The sequence below is a fragment of the Neopelma chrysocephalum genome, unplaced genomic scaffold (assembly GCF_003984885.1).
Source record: "Neopelma chrysocephalum unplaced genomic scaffold, ASM398488v2 Primary Assembly neopelma1_68, whole genome shotgun sequence".
Taxonomy (NCBI): domain Eukaryota; kingdom Metazoa; phylum Chordata; class Aves; order Passeriformes; family Pipridae; genus Neopelma; species Neopelma chrysocephalum.
This window is the reverse complement of record NW_020897727.1, coordinates 1,541,738-1,563,370: the sequence shown is the minus strand read 5'-3', so window position 1 is coordinate 1,563,370 and position 21,633 is coordinate 1,541,738. Positions and strand designations below refer to the sequence as shown.

The window sequence follows — 21,633 nt, the reverse complement described above, 5'->3', positions numbered from 1 at the left end:
ATAAAACATCAACTGGTGTAGCAAACTGAATAAAAGAGATTTCCTGACGAGTAAAAGTGTCATTTTCTTCATAAACTTTTTTCTACCCTGTTTGTCAAAGGCATTGGTATTTTATGTCCAGTAAATACATTGTTTTTTTCCAATAATACTGTAGATAAATATTTTTGCAGTAAGATTTTAAGTTAAAGAAACTTAAACATGAACTTAATAATATATGTATGAGGATTTATTGTAATATACTTAAAAACATTTTACTTTAACATAAAATTTGCTGATGGAGGGGAAAAAAGTGAGTCCCTTTAAGTTCAGAGAGCTATAAATCAACAAATATGAAAGCTGCTATGTTTATTCATAACTCGTCAGTTGATTTTGTTTCTTTTATTCAACAAGTTAAATAGGTAAAAAATATGGTGTTTTAAAACCACTGCAAATTCTGTGGAAGATTTGATTGATGAGGGTATGAAAACATATTTTATGCATTTAGACTAAAAATTATTTTGATATCTATGGACAGTTAATGTTTTTGCCACATACAAGATTTTTTCATAAATATACTTACACTTAAAAGTTTGTAATTTTTTTCTGAGGGGTTTGAAAATAGACATGAAAATAAAGAAACTAAGATCTTTCCAGTGAATAAATTGATTTAGATTTACCAAAAAAAAATTACAACTTAAATTTTTTCTGTTTTTGCTCCAATTGAAGTTTGATTATATATGGGGTGCGGGGGGGGGAGGGGAGAAGTCCCTTGGCAGGAGGTGGCAATATTAAAATCTCAGTGTAACTGGAGATAGTGTAAAAGATGGTTTTTTGGGAAGAAAATTATTTATGTAGTCAGATCTGAACGAAATTGAATTCCTCTTATGGCTCAGGTTGGGTTCTTGGACCTGAGAGGGAGTTTGAGGTGCCTGGCGTGGCTCCTGAGGCTCATGAAGAAATGTCCTGCGGTGTCGCTTTGTGTGCAAACAGTTCACTCATCTGTCTGTGTGCAGGGAGTGCTTGTCACTCTATATCCCTGAAGCAATGACCTGCTTCTTTGTAAATTGGAGGAAATGCGTCCTGTTTATAGCTTATGAGCATGGCTTTCTAATTGAAATGACAGTAAATACTTGTGTGTGCTGAAGTTTTGTACCCAACACGTCCAAGAGGAGGGGCCAGTCTACTTGACTGGAGAGAAATAAATAGATTGTCTTTTTTTGATCTTCTGATTTTCTGTTCACAGGTTTCCAAAGCTTGTAGTTATAAGCTTATCAGTGTTTATAATATTATTCTTTCCAGTTGCATATCACTTCAGTGTATAGATGGTTTCTTCAGTTCAGAGACTTCCAGTATTTCCCATATGTCTTACTGAGCTCTCCATAACGGTAAAGCAGGAGGAATCTCAATATCTTTTTGAAAATTGTTGTGATATCTGTATAGAATCATGTCTTGTCTTCTCTTATTATTTTCCATAAATATATTTACTTTTTTTGCCAATATCTTTGATTAGTACTTACGCCATTAATTCATTTAGTGTCGAGTTAGCATTGAGTTCTCACTGTGATGTATAATGACTATCACAGAATCACTACAGAGTACATAATAAAAAGAGTAGATGTGGTCAGAGTTTTTTTGATGGAACAATTTTTCCTTAGAAAATGTAGCTTAGATAGATTAGTAATTTTCTGGGAGAAAATACTGATTCTGTGGGAAATGCACACACACATTAAGCACGTTTATTTATGTTGAAACCAGCTTGATTCTCTTTTCTGCTAGGTCTTGCCCATTTTTTTGTCAGCTCTCAATTCCTCAAATTCTCACTGGTCTCTGAGGTACTCAAAGCACTGAGGATCTGTGGCAGCCTTTAGCATGTGGAAGCTCAGGCTTCCAAAGCTCCATGGCTGGTGTTGATCTACCCTGCTGCCAGTGCAGAATCCCCAGGTTGTCAAATTTTGAACAGCAGGAGCCCTAGGAGTCAGGCAGTCTTACTGTGTTATGGCAGCTCTTTGTCAGACTGTTTAGAGATGCACAGCTCAGGTTATATGGTTTTCTTTTACTTTAATTTGCATTTTTATATCAATTGTTAGGTACCTACTTATTTGATTAAATAGTGTTAAAACAGATACTACTGTAATTGAAACCATTTATTTTTTTGTTCACTTGTTTACTGTTTGATGCCATAATGAAAATTTAATGTTTGAAACTTTGATCAGTGTTAATTGGAGTAGAAGCAGTTTTTAATATGCCGGAAAAGAAATTTAGGCACCAACATAAAGATATTGGAACAAGCTGATATTCTAATTGGTATCAGTGTTTATTTTCTTGTTTCCATTGTCAAATTGTTTCAAAGCAACCTCAAATGAGTTACATTTCTAACAACAAAACAAGGTAAACATTTTGCTTGATGCTCATCTGAATAGTATTTGCTTTATACATTACACTAGGCTAAGAATAGGTTGTCAAGTGATAAGAACAGACCCTCATAAAAATTTGAGAGGTTTCCTTTTAGTGTGTGTGCTGCATGAAAGTGCATGAGTGGCAGTCATGGTGCATATGCAGAACCGAATAGGTTACAGAATGTGTGTTCAATTATACTGTCACTAACAATATTCAGCATTAATTTACCTTTCAGAATTTACTAAGGAACAGGAATTTCAAATTTTGACCAATTCAGCATTTTTAAAAACACATTAGCTTACAAATATCCTATCACCTGAGAGCATTAAGGTAAAAACTTATTCAGAATTTTAATAGAGTAAGCTAATAACCCATTTTTATTTCCTGCTGCAGTTATAAAAGTGAATTGCAATCTAATAGAACAAGGGCATTTTCAAAAATTGGATTTTATCCATGAAAATTTCCTAATGACCAGCTTTCCCTCAGGTCATTTTAAGTTTTGCAGGAAGTTTTATTACTCAGCAGAGCGCTAGTTGGTTCTAAAGATGTTCTTTGAAGTAGAGACTTGTTTCAGTTACTAACTTAAAGGAGATGGAAAAGCATGTGATCACTTGAAGTGTGTCCGTCTTTCTGTTACCTGGATTTCCCCCAGACTGTGTTGGAGGTTGGATAAGTAGTTTTCTCTGTATTCTTTACCATATCTAGTTTTTCTTCTTGCTATAAGGCCTGTTTGCTGTGTAACTCTTGAACTTCAGAACAACTGGCATTGGTGGTTGACAAGGTGATGTTGCAAGGTTTAGCAAACTTACGATTGGTTGCAGTGAATTCTGATCCTGAAGGAGCTTTTATGCTTGTTTCTTTTGCACACTTCTCTTTTGTATTTTTTCACTCTGTGATGTTAGAAGCAGCATCCTAGCACTAAATCTAATGATGGCTGTTTCATTGAATTGTGAATAAAAATAATTGAGATTCTATAGTGGTTACATTCTCTCCTTCATGGTTCTACCATAATTGCAGATTTGATGAGGTATTGTTGTTATGTTGTGATGAGCTTGTTACCTGATTGCACCATTTCATTTGGGGTGCCAGCATAAAGGGTTTTTTACAGGCCTAAGTCTATAAATCTTGACTGACCAGAATTCAAATTTGAACATAGTTTTGTTATATTTCCACTAAGTACTGTTATATTTGACCATTTCTGTATGGTTTACTTCAAAATTAACTTGTGTTCTTATGGTGCTGGGTATGTGCAAGATCCATATGATTTACTGTCGAATACATATGATATAGATGCATCCAAATGTTTTCACTTAAATGGGAACTGTAATTATATCAATAATTATACAGCATTCAGTCATGCTCGAGGTGTCATAGAGAATTTAATAACAACTTGTTTTTATGTAAAAGTTTGTCAGTGCTACCTGGGGATATGCCACAAATGTTAAGGTGTCTTTTCTTTCCTTGCTCTCACTTTCAGAGTAGCGTGCATTTAAAAGCAAGTAGCAGCTTGCTTCCATTTGTTACCAAAATAACGTGGTAGGAGCAATCAGTTTCAATTGCTGCTGATAATTATAAGGTACAATAATTGAGAATATAGAGAAAAGGAGACTGTGAGCTGCATTTGAACTCAGTACTTAAGCAATAAAAAATTTATCAAACTGCAAAAAATAAGTCATTTTAACGAGCACATTCCAAAGGTGCTGGATTTATGAGGAGACCCCAGGAAACTTTGATTGAAATTGCTGTCTCTGATTGTAGTTCTATATTTTATTGGTGCCATATTGTGAACAGTGCTGCTGCCAAAGTGAATGGGAAAGCAGAATAACAGAGAGAGTTAACCCAGAAAGGTTACTTCTTTTCATAATATCCATGATGTATTGCATTAAAAATGCCTTGAAAGCCATCCTATTTGCAGTTTTCAGAAAACATTTTTCTTAAATTAAGTTACGATTTATCTGAAGAGGGTAGAAAACATGAAAGCCCCTTGAAGAGTTTAGTATTGATTTTTCTGAGTATTTGCTAGCTCTTGTTTTCTCATTTGTGTGCTCCTTGATAGAAGGGCCTAGAGTTGCTCCCAAGCCAAAGCTTCAGTTGGATGAGAGCAGCAGCAGTGTAGGGAGGGACTCTGGGGACTAAAGTTACATTAAGATTTTTGACTTAAGAACTTTTTAATTTGGCTCTTCAAAAGGTTTTTGCTCTCTGCTTCCTGAATATAGACAATATTTAATTGGCATAATAACTAATAGATTGTCTTAATTTTCTAAGGGCAACCTCCAATTAAAAAAGCAATGTAGTAACCACATGAGAGGAGTGACATGAATATTTTGAAAGTGTGAGTTCAAGGCTGTGTTTTGTGGGTGCCTCTTCTAATAAGAGCTATATGTGTTCCATATTTTTCTTCTAGAATTAAATGAAGGGAAAGGTTTTAAAAATTATTACATGAAAGCACATTTCAAGTGGACGGTGAAATGGACACACACAGTTACTAACTTGTAAGCCAGAATTAGGCATGTTACATAGTTCACTTCTAACCATTCACTGCTGTTCTGTGCCAACTGCCTATTAAAACTTCATCCTCCCTCTGTCAAAATGCTCTGTTACTTTAGCCCTAAAACTGTTATACCATAGCTCCCAAATACCTTGTTATAAATGCTGACTGTATCTTTCAATTTATACTGCAGTGAAGTAAGCTTATGAAAATAGTTCTGAGGGATTAAGCTCTAAATACTATTTCTATGCAGTGGATTATTTTTTCCCCAAGCTCAACATGTTCGTGTTGCCTAATGATAAGAAAAGTGTTGTGACAAATGTATTGAAGCTTTATTGGCTCTTGCACATGTTATCTAGCATGTTTGACTAATAATTTTGAGAAAAGAATGACAGATATGATTCCAAGATTTGCTCAACTTTGGTCTAGTCTGTGTTTTGTAACCATTATTTCACCTTACTTTGTCTCAATTTATGATTTACTGAAATTGCAAGTATGTACACAAATAAAATTGCTCATAAAATGCTTTGGCAGTTTATGACTTGAAATTCTTTCAGAAGTTATCTGTTGCTATATCAGTGTTACTGCATTTTTAAATTTTTTTCTTCTATGCTTATAGTTTTAGTAAAATTGAGTGAAGCTTAATGAAAACTCCTCTTACATGTGCTTGAGAAGTTCAGAAAACCTGAAATCCATTACAAACCTTGGCTTGATTTGCCTTTACTTTGCAGTTAACCTGAAGTTTTCATCTCGGTAACTTTTTTTACTTTTACCTATTGCATACTTGTGAATTTGGAGATGATTATAGAAAATGGAGGTTATAGAATCTTTAAGCCTATTAAGATTGTACCAATATGACATATCTTTAAGTCTATATTATTAGAGGAGATTTTATATTTTATGATTCTTACCCTGTCTCTCATGTTTGTGGTGTTTTTCTCTCTCTCTCTCTCAAGATTCAGGTGTGGGAGAAAGCAATGAACAAGAACTGAAGGGAAGAGACCCAGCTGTTTGGCACGTAGGCTTGAAGGTAGCGTGGGACATCGAGACACCTGGATTAGCAATACCACTTCACCAAGGAGACTTCTACTTGATGCTTGGTAATTTTCAAGAGCTAAGAAGTTAAACTTTCTGTTGACAATAGAGAAAATTACATTTATATTTAAGTAAGTTACCACACCTTCCTTTCAGTTAGGGCTTTATTTAGAAAGATGTGAGATCTGGCTAGGGCATATAATAAATGCCTTCTTCCCTGCCTACTTCCAGAGTGTTTTGAGGGAATTTTTTTATTAGTGTTTCTTTCACTTCACAGCTAAGAAAGAAATAGGTTTTTGTGCCTTTTCTATCTGTTTTTTAGTCAGAATTAGTAAACTAGTCGAAGACAGACTTCAGGCCACAACCAGAATTTCCTCAGATCTTGTGAGAAGTTGCACCGTATCTGTCCCATCCATGTATTTCTAGATGTTTTTTGTATTCTTAATGCAGTTTTTCTGAGTAACCATGAGCATCTGCATCTGTTATGTGAAACAAATAAATTTCTGTTCTTCAGTGTGGCTTATAGAGTGGCACCTGTATTATGTAAGCTGTGAATGTAGCAGTCTTAAAGTTTTCTAGTACCATGGTTCTTGAAGTTTGTCATTATGCCAATCTGTGGATGTTTTATTAGTCACCAATTTTACACCTGACACTTCTGTCCTTCTGCTACACTTTTCCATGCCTATATTCAAACATGCTATTTTCTAGTAGTGGGATTATACTAAGATCATAATGAACAGAGCTGCCTTACTCCAAGAGTGAGTCTCAATGTCTCAAGCGTAGAGGATTAAAAGAAGAAAATTAAATTGGGTTAATTTACTTGAGCAGCTGAGCTCACAAACTCAGGTTTTTCCATGGAAAGAAACAAAGCGAGAACTGCTCCTAAGGTTTGTTGACACAAAATCTGTTGCTTTTTTTTTGGCTTGTATTTCTCTTGGTTATAACTTTTTGTTTAAATAAATTTGGTTACAAATCAAACAAAACAAGAACAAGGCTTTTGACATCATCACATTTGCCTGGTTAGTGTCTTGGCTTGACAGATGTCACCTTTGAAGACTGAGAGCACTTGCACTGTTACTTGTTTGTGTTTGTGCCTTGGAAGGTAAACTCCATGGAACGTCCCTAGAATGACCTGTCACTCCCAACTTGATGAGCAGAACAGTCTTTTCAACTTTACCTTTCCCTTTCGTCTTCAAACAAAGATGCAAACAGTTTACTTACAACAAGCAATACATTTGTTGGCCATCTTAAAAAATATATACCATTCTGTGTTCTTAGTTACCTCATCAGATTTTGTGCACTGTCATCAGTGAGGTATCTTGTGTGAAAGTCCTGTACTGACTGTGGTCTTAAGTGTGTTCAGACGTGAACAGATCAAGTGTTAAGATGTGAGATCCTTTGGCACAGTGGTCTGGATGTGCCTCCCTTTTCTGTATATGTGAGGATACAGAAAGAGAGAGTGAAGTGGCAGCTAAACATTCTTAGAAAGGCTACTGTTAATCTATTTTTGTGCAATAGCATCTAAGCCATCAAGTAAACTTATCTAATCCTTCCTGACTGGAAAGTTTGTGCATACACAGCTATGCTGGGCAACAGAATCAGAAGGTGATTAATAAAAGAGGGGGTATAACTTCAGTATTTTGATTGCAAAATACTGTAGATTATAGTTGACTGAGTTACCAGATCATAAGGGCATTTTTTATTTCCCCAATGGAATTCAAATGCAGTAACTGAAGTACTATCAGGAATGCTCTATGAAGGATGGCTCAGAAAATTAGCTTATTTAACGTGTAACATTGTGAGCCTGTTTAGATGGAAACAAAGGATATATTTAACATTCCTTTGAAGATGAAGAGTAAATCACTTTCTTATTAATACTTTGTGAAGAGCTACAGATTTGAGCTCTGTAGGCCAGGTGTTTTGTTAATCTCTTCTGTGTTTCCATAGTCTTTCTATTTCTTTTCAACTACTTGAAAAAAAAATTACTCTTCTGCACAGTCTAAGAGGGTATTCCAAAATGGCCCTTTTATTAGGTTACTGTGTGCAGCAGAACTGCCTTTATCATTTTCACTTGAAGTGAAAGACAATATAAGTGGATGTATATTATTTTAGTGTACTTTTTACTGTTCAGATTATTTTGAAATTACTTTTAAGAGAAGGCACCTTGAGGATGCCATCTAAAAGGTAAAATAGGAAAGCTCTGTTTAAAAAAAAACCCTTGGCAATAAAAAAAGAAAATTTTAGATTCCTTTCTCTTGTGCATTTGTACGCAGTATATTCCAGACCCTCATTTTCAGTAAGCAGAGTCTTGCTGGCATTATTTTAAAAAGCAGTGGCAGCAGTAAGTAAGACATCTAGAAAATAGAATATTAAGAGTACTGCAGCTACTGGAGCTGTTGATGTACAGAGACTGATTGATATATGGGACTGGTAGGATTGATTTTGACTATCATTGACTCATCCACTCTAGCAGAAAACTTAGTAAGTCTGTAGGTCTGTTCTTCCAGTTGTTGAGATGGTGCAGTGCTTACTGTTTTATATGGATGCTGTAAAGTGCTGAAATATTGCTTATAATTAAAAGTCCGGTCCTATCAAGTCCTGTACCTGTAATACCCGGAGTATTACACACAAATCTTATATAAAAAAGTGTGGTAATAGTAATGTGCAATTACAGTAACTTGTAAATCCAGATCAATGGGTATAGCAAAGTAACAAAGAAAAACAGGAGTGTTTTTTTAGCATTTCTAGTAGACATTTAATAATGTTTATGTTCTCCTCTTCATTGGCTCTATAAAATGGATTTTGTTATTCCGGGTAGAAATTTAGTAAAATGTCTTAAAATTTAAATTGACATCTGCCTTCTCAGCAGCCCTCTTCAGATGAAATCGCGAGCCGAAATTTAAATGTATGTTAATCCTAAACATGAGGTGACCAAATCCATTCTTCCATTAAGCTGTTACAATAATATAAGGGACGGGGGGGTTTAGGCAAAACCAATCAAAACTCAAAATTACTTTCAGTAAGACAGATTTTTTTAAATATTTTTTTTAAGACTTTCTGTAATAATAAGAAAAAAAGTCTGGTGAATGACTGCAAGTCTGCTGCCTAAAAACTCGAATCTGAACTTTATATCACTCATGAAACGGAAACACTTTAGCTCAATTTAGAATAATATATTGGTCTGCAGAGGAAGTGCATACTGAACCCTGCTGTCTCAAGTACACAGTCAAAGGGTGTCTAATATGAAACGTGTTGGGTGCATGCAATAAATCCAAAACGCGTGGAGGTGAGCAAAGGGCCCCATCTGCTCTGTCCTAGAGCATGCTTAACTAGGGTTGTCATGGTCCTACTATTAAATTGGAATCTTTCCCCTAATCTTTGAGTTAGACATGACCAGATTTGCAAGCAGATTTACAATTTTCACTAATTTTCCTACCATGACTTCAAAACATACCTAACAAAAATACATTCTGGACTCTTTCAAAGGCAGATTTACTTTTCTGCAGCTGTTTCCCATAGATCAAGCTCTTGCTTGAAGGTTAAGGTTTTAAAACAGCATGAAGATGAACTTTGGATCTTATACCACTCCCCACCCCTAGCAAATTATAGTTCGAGAAGCATCAAAAAATCATTTTCCTAACCAACCAGAAGTAGGGTGCACACATTGCAGAGGTTGGCTTGTGGTTAAAGATAAGTATTTAATGGAAGCGCTTCCACATGTATATAGTGACTCATTAAACTATTTCTAGATATTTAATCTGCTTCTATTTTCACAAACTAACTTGAACCCTCTTTGCTCTCTAGCATCTTGAATGTGTTGGAGTTTTTTACCTCTCCCCTCCCTTTTTTTTTTTTTTTTTGAGTCCACATTTAATCCAAATGGTGTATTCCTTACTATTAAGGCTTAAAACTTCAGGAATGTATTTGTCGTTACCAAACTTTGATCATGAAGGTTGGCAAATCTCAGACATATTTTTTAAAATTTATTATCTTTTAGTATTTAGCCTTTTAATTCATTGTATTTTGTCTGTGCAAAAAACTGAAAATATTTCTTAATTAGGGAAAGATCATCTTTCTAGCTTTCTGTTATGAAAGCAGTATTCCACTGACCCATAATTTCTTAGGGAAGGAGACATACCTTCCTGGTCTTTTTATTGATACATCTGCAGTAAAATTAGTTTTGTTAGATTTTCTCCTGTTAAAGCATTGTGTGCAGTTGGATACAAGTAAAATGGAAATGGTGGAAAAGTATTTTAGTGCTTTGAAAATTGCACTGTAATATGGTGAAAAAGAAAATTCTTTACTTCTTAATGGTAGTTAAGAAAACTAATAACAAAAGTTCCTTTCACTTCTGTTTGTAGGTACTTGTGGTGGCTAGAATATTAAAACTTTTGCCAGTGCTTTAAACATCACTATACTTTTTTTTTGCTTCATGAAATAGATGATGAAAAGGCAAATGTCTAAAAAGTTCAGGAAGAACAGTTGAGAGAAGATAGAAAAGACTATATAAACCCCTGTTGATAATTCTGAGAGCCATTTTTCCATTGTGGTTTGTGTTTTCCTGGGAAGTACTTTACCTCCAAGTAATAAGTTCTGGGCCTTTAGTCCCCACTCCCTTAAGTAAGGTTTGGCTAAGAATTCCTTTTCCTTCTACCTTGTATTTGTTATGACTTAATAGACTGCAGTGACATGGGTGTACAGTCATTGTTTCAGAGTGCTTTGGCTCCTCACCTCGCTGGTGCTCTGATAATTAGTTAAGTAGTAGAATGAGTTAACTGTGTGTATGTTGTTTGAATGTATAGACATATCCATTAGTCTGTTCTTTTGATAAGTGCTTTCAGTGTTTCTGCTGGTGGAGCCCAGGAAATTCAGCTGTCTAGAGGAAAGTGGAGGTGTGGACAGAGCAGGAGCAGGGACTGAGAACAGTATCAGAGAGAAAAGGAAGGAACTGGCAGTACTTTGAAGCAGCAGAGAGGACTGTGCTGAGGTTCTGTTCTGGGAGGGACATATTTGAGAAGAAAACCAGGATGATAGATGTCAGTACAGGGGAGGAAGAGACAGATCTATAATGTGAACCTGCTCCCGCCATTTAAAATAGAGTATGCAGCATCCAAATTCCAGAATGTATCTGCTATCTCTAAATGGCAGTAAAATCACTGAGAATTTTTGCTTGTAAGGAGGCCCCACACAGAGAATCATAGTCTGCATCCAATAGTAGAGGGGTGGTCAGGTGTTAAATCTATGGCATTAGATTCAGCTGTAAGTCTGTTTCCTGCACAGAACTTCCATGCAAATTTTGGCAAGTCCCTTAACTTCTACTTACGCTTAGGTTTTTCTGTATTGGTTACCAACTTCACAGAGGCCTTGCAAAATAGCATTCTAACACGTATTGGACTTTATTAGTTTTTCTTGATTGTTCTCTAGAATTACTATTTTAAATTAGGAAAATTCATAGTGTTTTAAAATTTATAAACGTTCAAAAAGCCTGATGAGACTTCAGAAAAATATTCTGTGCAAGTGACAGCATTTTTCATAGCTGTGGGAAAGCTTTGGGAGAGGAACAGTCATATAAGCAGAAAATTGTAGTCCAATTCTTAAAACTTCTTTCTTATCTAGCAATTACTTAATTGGCATATGCATCTTTTAAGCATGCATGTGGAATTTTTTTAGAAAGAGAAAGGATTTTGAGACAGTTCTTGAAACTACTAAATACGTTGCTAAATTGGCGTTAATGGTAATTTAAAATAATAATTCACTTCTCATATGCATTATACAGTTCAAATAAGTTTTGTGAGTTTTTGTTTCTGTAACAGATATTAAAATGAGATATCCCTGCCATAGTTGTCCAGAGCTGGTGGCAAGGTAAAGTCCCACTGTTTCGTGACAGGAAAGACCATGTTGGCTGTGACCTCACCACAAGTTCAGGAGAACTGTCCAACAGACAACTGGCCTGCCTGCAGTTTTCCAAGGCAGGATGGACAGATATATGTCTGCTTTTATATACATGTACTTTTTGTGATGCATTATGCTGAAGAGGCAGTGTTTTGGTTTTCCAGACCTCGCCAGTCAGTGCTTAGTCATTTAAAACTGATGTTGCCTCCACGTGTGTTGTATTTTACTGAACCCATGAGAGCGCTGTGGTAGTTCCGACATGGGTGACTGAAGAATGTAACAGCTTTGGTTTGGCTCTAAAACCAAAACGGTAATCTGGGTATAGTGTTCTGTATCTGAATAAAAGCTTTTACTGCCAAATGGACAATGGCCAATTTAACAAAGAGTGATTTTTCTTCTCAGTTAATATATATTTAGTAGAAAAAGAAAGCAAATCTTTACCGTAATCTTTTAAGACCTAAAATGTATTTTTTAATGTGCTTTGAGCCATGCAATCCATGAAGCTTCGACTATTTTTGTACGATTAGAGTTTTAGATGAATTGTAAACTCTTAAATTAAAATTACAGGCTTCTTTCTAAGATTCATAAAGGATTAGAGACAGTTGGAAGCAATTCCAAGGCAGAACTCTACAATGAAAGATTTGCCAAGGGTTTGAATAAAGGTGCAAATCAAAATGTAATATGTCCAATTCTGTGTTAGCTAAATAAAACATGCCACACTGAATGGACACTGAAATGGGTAGTGGAAGTGTTTAGGAAGATGTGACTGAATTATCTAAGCACGGGAGAAAAAAGTAGTGTACTAAATTCATATTCAACCAGATTAACTTCTATTAAGTATAATTTTTTCCTGTACTTAAGGTTTTCTAATCTGTCCCTAGATGATCTCAATATGACACATCAGCACTGTGTTCTGGCTGGTTTATCACCTCGATTCAGCTCAACTCATCGAGTGGCAGATGTAAGTATCAAAAATGTTTTGCTGTTTAGTCCTTTGTAAAACTAATATTTTGGTACCTTATATGTAGCATCATAGTGTGTTATCCAGATTTGTGGTTCATGTTATGCTTATGACTCAAACTGTTTTCTTGAACAGTTCCTTTTTGATTATCTTTGTACTGAGGCCCACTTACTTCTGTATTGGTAGTTTGCCTAAACTCCCACGTAGACATCTCAGATATGAATTCAGAATGTGCTACATCACACCTCATGGATTGCTGATGAAATATGGAAACTGCTTTTTACCTGAAATGTTCTACAGCTGTTTTGCTGTATTCATATTCCAGTCTTAGTTGAAAGGTGAAATTCATGAGATAGAAATACTCAAAACACACCAGCAGTGTCCACTGGCAGAAAAAAGGCCTTTAGGAGATCAGAACAACGAAGACTAGGCATGAGTGTGCTTTAAATTGTGTCCTTCTCTGCATTTGAGGATTGAATAAGCAGAAAAGCTATCTTCACCATAGTTTATATTAATAATTGTATAGACAATTCAGGAAGCTTTACACTTTTGTTACTGTTCTACTTTGATTATTTCAGAAGAAAATTGTTCAATATATTTGAGAAGTACATATTTTCTGAAGTGGTTATTATATACATTTTTGTTGTATCTTTTGAGACCCCTGGTGGCCTAGTGGTTAGCATGCAGGACTCTCACTGCTGCAACCCGGGTTCGATTCCTCGGTCTCCCGGGCAGATGGAACCCGTTAGCCCTGTGAGGCCATCCATCTATGAGAAGGTCACTCTAAACAAACCTACGTCCTGAGGACCTCACTGCCATTGTCCAAGCTCGCTTGGCCCCGGCAGATGAACCTTAGGATTAAAGGGTGGGCTCAGTTCAGCGCAGGCTGTGTCTCACCTAAAAAATCCATTGCGCAGGCTGGAAAGGTAAAAGACCTTTCCCCAAATCTTCGTTCGCGAAGACTGGCCATTATTATTATTATTGTATCTTTATAGTGTTCTAGAGGAACATTGGAATACATATTTGGACAATGTGAACTGGCACTCCAGAATTTACAGACTGATTCTGATTCAATGGCTTTGTCTTTGAAATCACTGGAAGCTGCAGTTGTGAAGCAAGTAGAAGAAATACATAATGAGGTAAGATGATCTGCACCAAAAATGCTTCAGCCAGGTCTGAGTGATGCAGTCTCTTCATGGAGTTAATGACAATCATGTTCAGCTGCTTACATTGCTTTGTGTGAGTTTGCAATGTGGATTTTATGACGTTTTTATTTGGGTACAATAATGGGGATTATCATGGAAGTTTTCATTTTTCCTTCTTAAGATCCCTCTGCTGGTAAAGTAAGAGAAGTTTCATAAAATATTGCACCAAATCTGGCAGTGTGGTGAACAAACAAACTACTCTAGTGCTTCTCTAACTGAAAGGAAGAGACAGAAGAAATTAGAGGATTAGAAGGAAAGAGCAGGTAGAATTTTACAGCTGTTCCTCCCTGGTTCCTGTTGAACCAGCTTTTTGCCAAAGGCCGGTGCAACACGATTGTGAGTGTGGGCTTTAAAGTGTGTTCTGAAGAAAATACAGTGGAAGACATTGTGAGGAACATATTTAAGAAGGTTGTTTAGTGCTACAATATATGCAAGCGTAACAATGCACTTTGACAGGATTGCACTGAAGCTGGCAGTGCTTTCTTGCTTGGAGCTGTGCTGTATTTCTGTTAAGATAAATACGATCACTATTAGAAGCCGTACATGGGTCATTTTCACTAAAATTAGAATTTGTGTGAAATGTTTAAATTGCTGTCTGCTGAGGAATTCTCATTCTGTAGTGTTACCAAAACTTTGTAGAGCACCTTTTTATCTGTACTGTGTTTACAGTTGGTAAAATGGGGTATACTGTTGGCAAAAGATTTGCACCCTTGACTTTTACCAAAACAGCTCCTAGGGCAATTTAAAGAAGTCTGATGCATGGAGGGGTTTACAAAACATTAATCAGGCTCAGTCCATAAAACTACATGCATATGTGCTTTGCACAGCAAGGGCCACATGCACAGCTGGTGTAAATTTGCACGGGTCCTTTAACATCAAAGCCATGTGCTGTTTACATCAGGTGAGAGACTAGCCCCTGGTGTTTGCAGTCACCTGAATAATTTTGCTGTGTGACATACAGGGATGTTTCCTGTTACACATATGGGATATACTGTAACAGCAATCTTTGTTTAACTTGTACATATTGTGCACTTAGACTTAGGAGACACATTGGATCTATATTTAATTTGAAAAGAGAATACTCGTTTTTTTCTGTTCTTTTTGTTTATTCTTTTATGCCAAGATCACCTCTTTGGTTGAAGGGTAAATTCTGTATGTTAGAGTGCCATTTAAATTTCATTTATTACTGCACAAGTACACAAAAGTTCTAGTGGCTTATCTCTGGTAAATGCATATTTCTTTTTAAAACATCAGTGAAGTGAAAACATACAGACCTGTGAAGCTAATAGAACTTTCCTTGCATCTAAAATCTTCCTGTCTTCTTTTATTCTGTCTGAAAAAATTTTGTCTTTTCAGGCACTAATACAGATTTTAGGTTCAAATTTTCTCATGCAGGTGAAAAACAAGAACCTGTTTTGTTTCTTTAAATAATTAACCTGCTTACTGATGAAAATGAGCCTTGCATTTCACTCCCTAATTTTTTAGTATTTTTTACTGCAAAATCTAAATAGCACAAAAAGCCCAACGTAGTATTGATGGAGAACTGCCACCCAATTTCCCAATCTTGCTTGTGTATTTCTGGTATACAGCTTTCTGTGCTAGTTCTAAACCTCCTTGTAACTTTTTTTTCTTCCTCTGGACCAGAAATCATGAGCTTGAAATGAGAGTATTCCCATCCCTAAAGGTGGTGATACTGATGTATTTTATTTTCAAATGTTGTCATAACTGAAGTTCTTCAGTTTAACTCTCTAACTAGATGCAGCCATTGTTATTGATTCTTTAGCTTCTTGAAATGCTACGGGTTCATTTATTTTTACCCCTCTTGCTGGTACCTCCAAAATCATCAGAGAACATTAACCAGAACAAAACCATCACAGTACCAAGCTAAAATATAGCAGTTTAGCAGAGATTCCCAGTCTGTGCTGAAATTAACTGCTCTGCCAAATGAGGCCTGGATGAATTATCAGTGTGTACTAGAGGGAAAAAGCCTAAGAGCAAGTCTCAAAAAATGAAGTATGATTCTGTACCTTCACTGTTGTACTCCTGGGCAGGAAAATTGACTTGCTGTGCTGATGAAGTGCATTTGAACTGAGGATCTGAAGCATAGGTGGAAACTTGGGGGGTTTTTTTCCACTTTCATGGTGGGCAGAGAAACCTCTAAAAGAAGTATGGGTGAGTATCTTGGGGATGTCTTTACTTGATATTAGATTTCCCAGAGTTCATTTGTCAGGGCTCTGTCTTGGATGTCTTGAGATGTCTTCCTATTGAAAAAGTAGGATTCTAACCTGAGGAGTTTTTTAGCATCTCTAGCGGGCAGCCAGGTGGAAGTTTAATATTTCTTTAGACCTAGCTTTGTTGTCATGGTCTCCCTCAGTAAAACAGCCTTCAAAGGAATATCTGAGTAATTGCAAGGTATGTGCTGTTTGTTAGATGTGTGAGTCACTTTGGTCCCAGTATGCACTTTGTAGTTGTAAGTAAAGATAACCTTAATTAATGGTGTTCACGTGCTGCTTGTCTGAGTAGCTTGTGGGCTTGCAGTCTCAACAAATACTTCAGTGGCAGGAGTGTAGCAGGGTGAACAGATGTAGTTACCTTACAGCTGTGGACTACAATAGCCTAACAACTCACACCCAGTCACAATCAGATTGCTGTTTGGCCAGTAATAATTTATGCCAAAAGAAATGATCTTGCTGAATTCCCTGAACTGGAACCTCTTGCTCCTACTGAATCACACTTGGCTTTCCAAAATACATAGAGCTGCTGAGTACATCCCAAACAGAGCTACAGGGGACCTGGGGAAAACCACTGGCAATTGCTTTTTAGAGTAAGAAAACGCTGCTGAACAGGTGATCTAAATGCTTGTACATAAAAATAAATCTGTAGAAAAGATCTTCACCCTCCTATTCTTCACATTTCAAAGAACATTTGCTTTTCTTGCTCTGACGAATGCAAAGTCTGCTAATAGTTCATGTTTTGTGAGGTACTTTAAAGGCTTCTTTATTTGCCAACACCAAACTAATAATTGGATATTCTCAGTGAAGTGAAACACTAGAGGAATTTTTTTTTAGTATCTGGGGATTGTGCTAAAAATATGGCAGGTTTCAAAGGAAGTACTCAAGTTTGAAAGATAGAATTTTTCTCTCATCAGGATATTTGCTCAGCTGTAATTATCAGATCCTGATTACCATGACTAGAATTAAGACTGAATGGGTTGTCCTGCTGCTTGTGAGGTACAGTCACCTTTGCCTACAGCAAATCTGTTTTGATGGCAGCAGTAGGTAAAGTTAGTGAATACATGGGGATGTAGAAAAGTCTGGGCTAGGTGAGTTGAAGGTATGTGGTGTTAGACACTGAGGTCACTGATGAGAAGGGGTAGTGGTGTATGCAGGCAGAGGAAGGTTAATATGTTTTAGCACATCACGGTGAGCTGACAATATGGTTGGTGGCTGACTAGTCTGGCAGAGAGAAATATAGATCACCTACAGGCAAGGCATTTAATAACCAGTACTTTTAAATTACTGACTGAGGAGCACTGCCTCACAAAATACCAAATGCTACTGTTGGCGTTTTACTACCCCATATTGACAGTAGCCTAAAATTGGCCTTTAATAATTGTTTAAAGGATAACTTGAAAATATGTTGAGATTAGACATATGAGGCCTGATTCTGAGCTTACTTGCACAGATGTAAATCCTAAGTGAAAATCAATTAGGAGATGAAAATTATACCTCAGACACTCAGCCTGTATATTTTTGTATGTAAATATGTTTAAGCTTTGTCCTGTTTGGTCATGTAAAATGCTTTCTAATGATGCCTAAAGTTAGCTCTGAAATATGTAAGTCTCCAAATTATAACTCTTTGACAAAATCCTTGACAAGAGCTGTTAACCTGATAGTTTTGTCACAGAGGATGAATATTCTGTAACTTCAGTTCCGCTAAGGCTAGAATTGAGCTTTTTGTGTCTCTCCAGTATTTAGTGTTGTGAGGGGGTTTTTGTGGCACAGCTCCTCCTTTTTGTGGAAGGAGACAAACCAAGAAGAGTGCCTTCCTGCTACAGAAAAAGATATTACTGAAGAGAGCACAGTTGAAAGCAAGAGGACATACAGCTTGGAAAGCAGATAGCATATGTTGTTGTTAAAACATGGATGTGGTGTAAAAGGTGTTTATATGTTAATTAAAAATACCAAGCAATCTTAGCATAGCAACAGTCTCTGGAGATGTTCATCATAGAATCATGGAATATGCTGAGTTGGAAGGGACCCATCAGGGTCAACAAGTCCAACTCCTGGCCCTGCACAGGACACTCCAAGAGTCACACCGTGAGCCTGAGAGCATTGTCCAAATGCTGGAACTCTGCCAGGCTTGGTGCTGTGGCCACTTCCAGGGGGAGCCTTTTCCAGTGCCCAGCCACCCTCTGGGTGAAAAACTTTTCCCTGATATCCAACCTAAATCTCCCCTGACTCAGCTTCATGCCATTTCCTCGAGTCCTGTCGCTGGTCACAAGAGTGAAGAGATCAATACCTGCCCGTCCACTGCCCCTGGTGAGGAAGTTGTAACTGCAATGAGGTCTGGCCTCCGTCTCCTCTTCTCCAGGCTGAACAGACCAGGTGACCTCAGCTACTCCTCATAAGACTTCTCCTTCATCCTTGTGGCCCTCCTCTGAATGCTCTCTAATAGTTTGATGTCTTTTTTAAACTGTGATTTTAGCAAATCTAAGTATTTATGTTTGCATATATCTAAAACAAGGATAGAGAAATCCTGTCACCCTTGCCTCATCAAGATGGTTTTCTTTCTCAGAATCAACAGTTATCTGCTCAGAGGAGATAGTTCAGTTCAGTCACATGTCAAGCAGCTTCATGGCCAAGTTGGTGGGTGACACACTCTTTTTCTCCCCAAACCCCATTTTAACTCAGTTTAGAGCTTAACAGAGATGCTGTGAGATGAGTGTGGACCTGAGTTTGATAGCTGTAGTAGATGTCAGTCCACATCATTAAACAGCTGCTTTTGCAATTACGTTCACTGACCTCTGATGAGACCAGCTAATCCTGCAGAAAATGAATTAGCTTGTTGCTCAACTTTGTCTTACACCTAAAAGGCAGCTCTCCTGTGTCAAATTGTATATGCTGTATAGGATCAAGATACATTTAAATTTTGGCCCGTATGCCAGACTCAGACTGAAATTGCATAGATTAATGTAACAAATCAATATGACTAGCTAGAAATCAGATTGACTGAAAAAGATTCATGATGAATCATATTTTAACATTGATTTTAATAAAAAGAATATTTTTTTTCATTGATTAATGGCCTTGTGATTAATTTCATGAAACCTGTTTCCCAGACATCATGTGGTAGAGGCCAAGAAACTCAAAAAGAAGTGGGGAGAGGAGAAAAAGAAGTATTGAGTTCTTAAAATTCTAGCTGAATATTGATATGCTTAGCCTTCCCAAAATGGTATATACTGATTTTTTTTTTCCACAAACCATAACTTGATCCTTCATACCTCGTTAATATTGTAGAGGAAGCAAAGTTTCCTTCAGCATTTTTTAGGAAGGATGTCGTCAAACTTCTATGCTAAAGAGTCACTGGCTAACAGTCAGGTTTTTTTAAAAACATTTTAAGATCTGTGTCTGCCAGCTAATCATGTTATATTTTACCAACAAATTTGCTTTAATATTATTTTTATATACTGGAAATTTAAGTATCTTTTATTGTAAACTTTAATTTATTGACCAAACCTTTAGTTAATGTTAACTGGGATACTTTCAGATTTCTGTAGCCGTTCAGTTCACCCCTGCAGGAAAGGAAGTCTTAGGCGACAGCTTTGGGCACTTTCCTTTATTCTTTCACCTTGGTAAGCTGTCTTTATTTGCATCTTTGGAATTGAGCAGGGATGAACAAATCTCCTTTGTGGTACAAATAATGATTAAAGTATCTTTGAACTTAGTGTGAAACATAACTACCACAACAAAGATAAATATGGAATTCTAAATGCCAGAACTATGGATTACTATTAAAGAAAAGCGTCTTCTCTGGTAAATGGGCTGTTTGGTAAAGGATGAGAGACTATGATTCCTTGTAGTGCCACCCTCTTGTTCCATAGCAATTGACTGGGCTGCATTCTAGCAATGTTATTACTGCAAGTTTTTTCAGTCTTCTATGAGGGAAACATTTTGAAACACCCAATATTAATCACAGTGACCCAGAGTTGGTACCTATTTGACTGAATTGTGAGGAAACCTGAATGTTCGTTGTACATGTACCACATGTGAAAAAAAAAAAAAAGTTGGGTTTTGCAGCTCCCTGGGTTTGAAGAGAGTAGCTCAGGTCACAAATTGACATGGAATAGAAGTAGAACAAACAGCTGGGTGTAAGGATGTGATTAGAAATGAGTACTTTGGTGACTGTTTCCTTTTCTATGGGATTGTTCAGGTATAGCTGGATTCATGCACTACCCCATTCCTGTCTCAGATAATGATGTTTATGCTGCCATATGTTTTTATCTTGCAGGTTGAATTTGAGTGGCTTAGGCAGTTTTGGTTCCAAGGCAAGAGGTATTTAAAGTGCACTGATTGGTGGCTTAAGCCTATGGCTAAATTGGAAGAATTTTGGAGAAAAATGGAGATTATGGTAAGTACTAGTTTTAAAGTCTAAAGCCTCTAGGGCTTAATTCTGAGAGCACTCACAATTATGTTTTTAATTGTACTGTAGTAATGGGTTTTAAACTTTATTCAAAACATATGAGAAGCAGAATCATTGTCAGCCTTATACTGTCTCCTCTCACTTTTATCCCCCAGTAGCCAGAAAAAATGTGAACAAAATCAGATCCAAACCCCTAGATTTTAGTTATTTCCTGACTTTGCTTGTTTTTAAGGTTTGACAGTCTCATAAGCTGACAGTCATATATTACATCACACAAATTGGTACATGAAACTGCATTGTCTACTTTTTTGTGCGACACCCAGATAGGCAACTCTGCCAATGACAACCATGGCAAATGCATCAGAGGAAAGTTGGGAACAGGATTGGTCATCTGGAGGTCTGTACCTGCACACTTACACCACAGCTAGAACCAACAAGAGGAAAGGAGTTTTAAGAATAATTGTAATAATGGTTCCTGTGCACTTGAATGTACATCCTGCTTTCCTTGAACAGGGACTCGGTGCCAACATTGCCTGTTTGGACAGCTGCTGCTGCTGTCCAGGTAGAGATTCAGTTGGGACACTGTGCTGTCAGAGTTCTGGGCGCAGTTGTCTGCTGCTGGATTTGTGCTCAGAGGGAACTCTATGGGCAGATGTCTCCTGCTCATCTCCATGTTTCTGCCGGGAAGTTGCTTCTCGATCACTTCTGCTGGTCACAGCATAAAGGCTCGATTTGCCTGTAGTGGACTTGGAAAAGTTTGTAATATTGCTGAGGAATGCCGAGCAGGGGTGTGTTTGAATCTCTGGAGATGTGGTGCAACAAGAATATAATCTTGAGTCTCAAGGGAAATGTTGTGACTCACTAAGCTGCTCAAATGTATTGTAAGCTTCTCCAGCAGTGGCATGTTCCAGATGTGGAAAAATGTCTGGAAAAGTGGAACTTTCAATTGTGAAATCTGTTGTCACAGGGAATCAGTGAACACTGAATTTTCCTACAAAAGGAGAAAAAGTATTTATAACTTGTTTATGTGGGTT

The 21,633-nt window shown here is 37.0% G+C and overlaps 1 protein-coding gene across 6 annotated transcripts in view; it reads left to right on the top strand.

Moving 5' to 3' along the window:
• FTO (FTO, alpha-ketoglutarate dependent dioxygenase) overlaps positions 1 to 21,633 on the top strand; it is a 235,509-nt gene that overhangs the window by 46,706 nt on the left and 167,170 nt on the right. For all 6 annotated transcript variants that reach the window (XM_027684983.1, XM_027684979.1, XM_027684978.1 and 3 more), the window contains exons 4-7: positions 5,821 to 5,964; positions 12,673 to 12,752; positions 13,748 to 13,891; positions 20,468 to 20,587. In XM_027684983.1, coding sequence (XP_027540784.1) covers positions 5,821 to 5,964; positions 12,673 to 12,752; positions 13,748 to 13,891; positions 20,468 to 20,587 — 488 coding nt within the window. The remainder of the gene's footprint in view (positions 1 to 5,820; positions 5,965 to 12,672; positions 12,753 to 13,747; positions 13,892 to 20,467; positions 20,588 to 21,633) is intronic.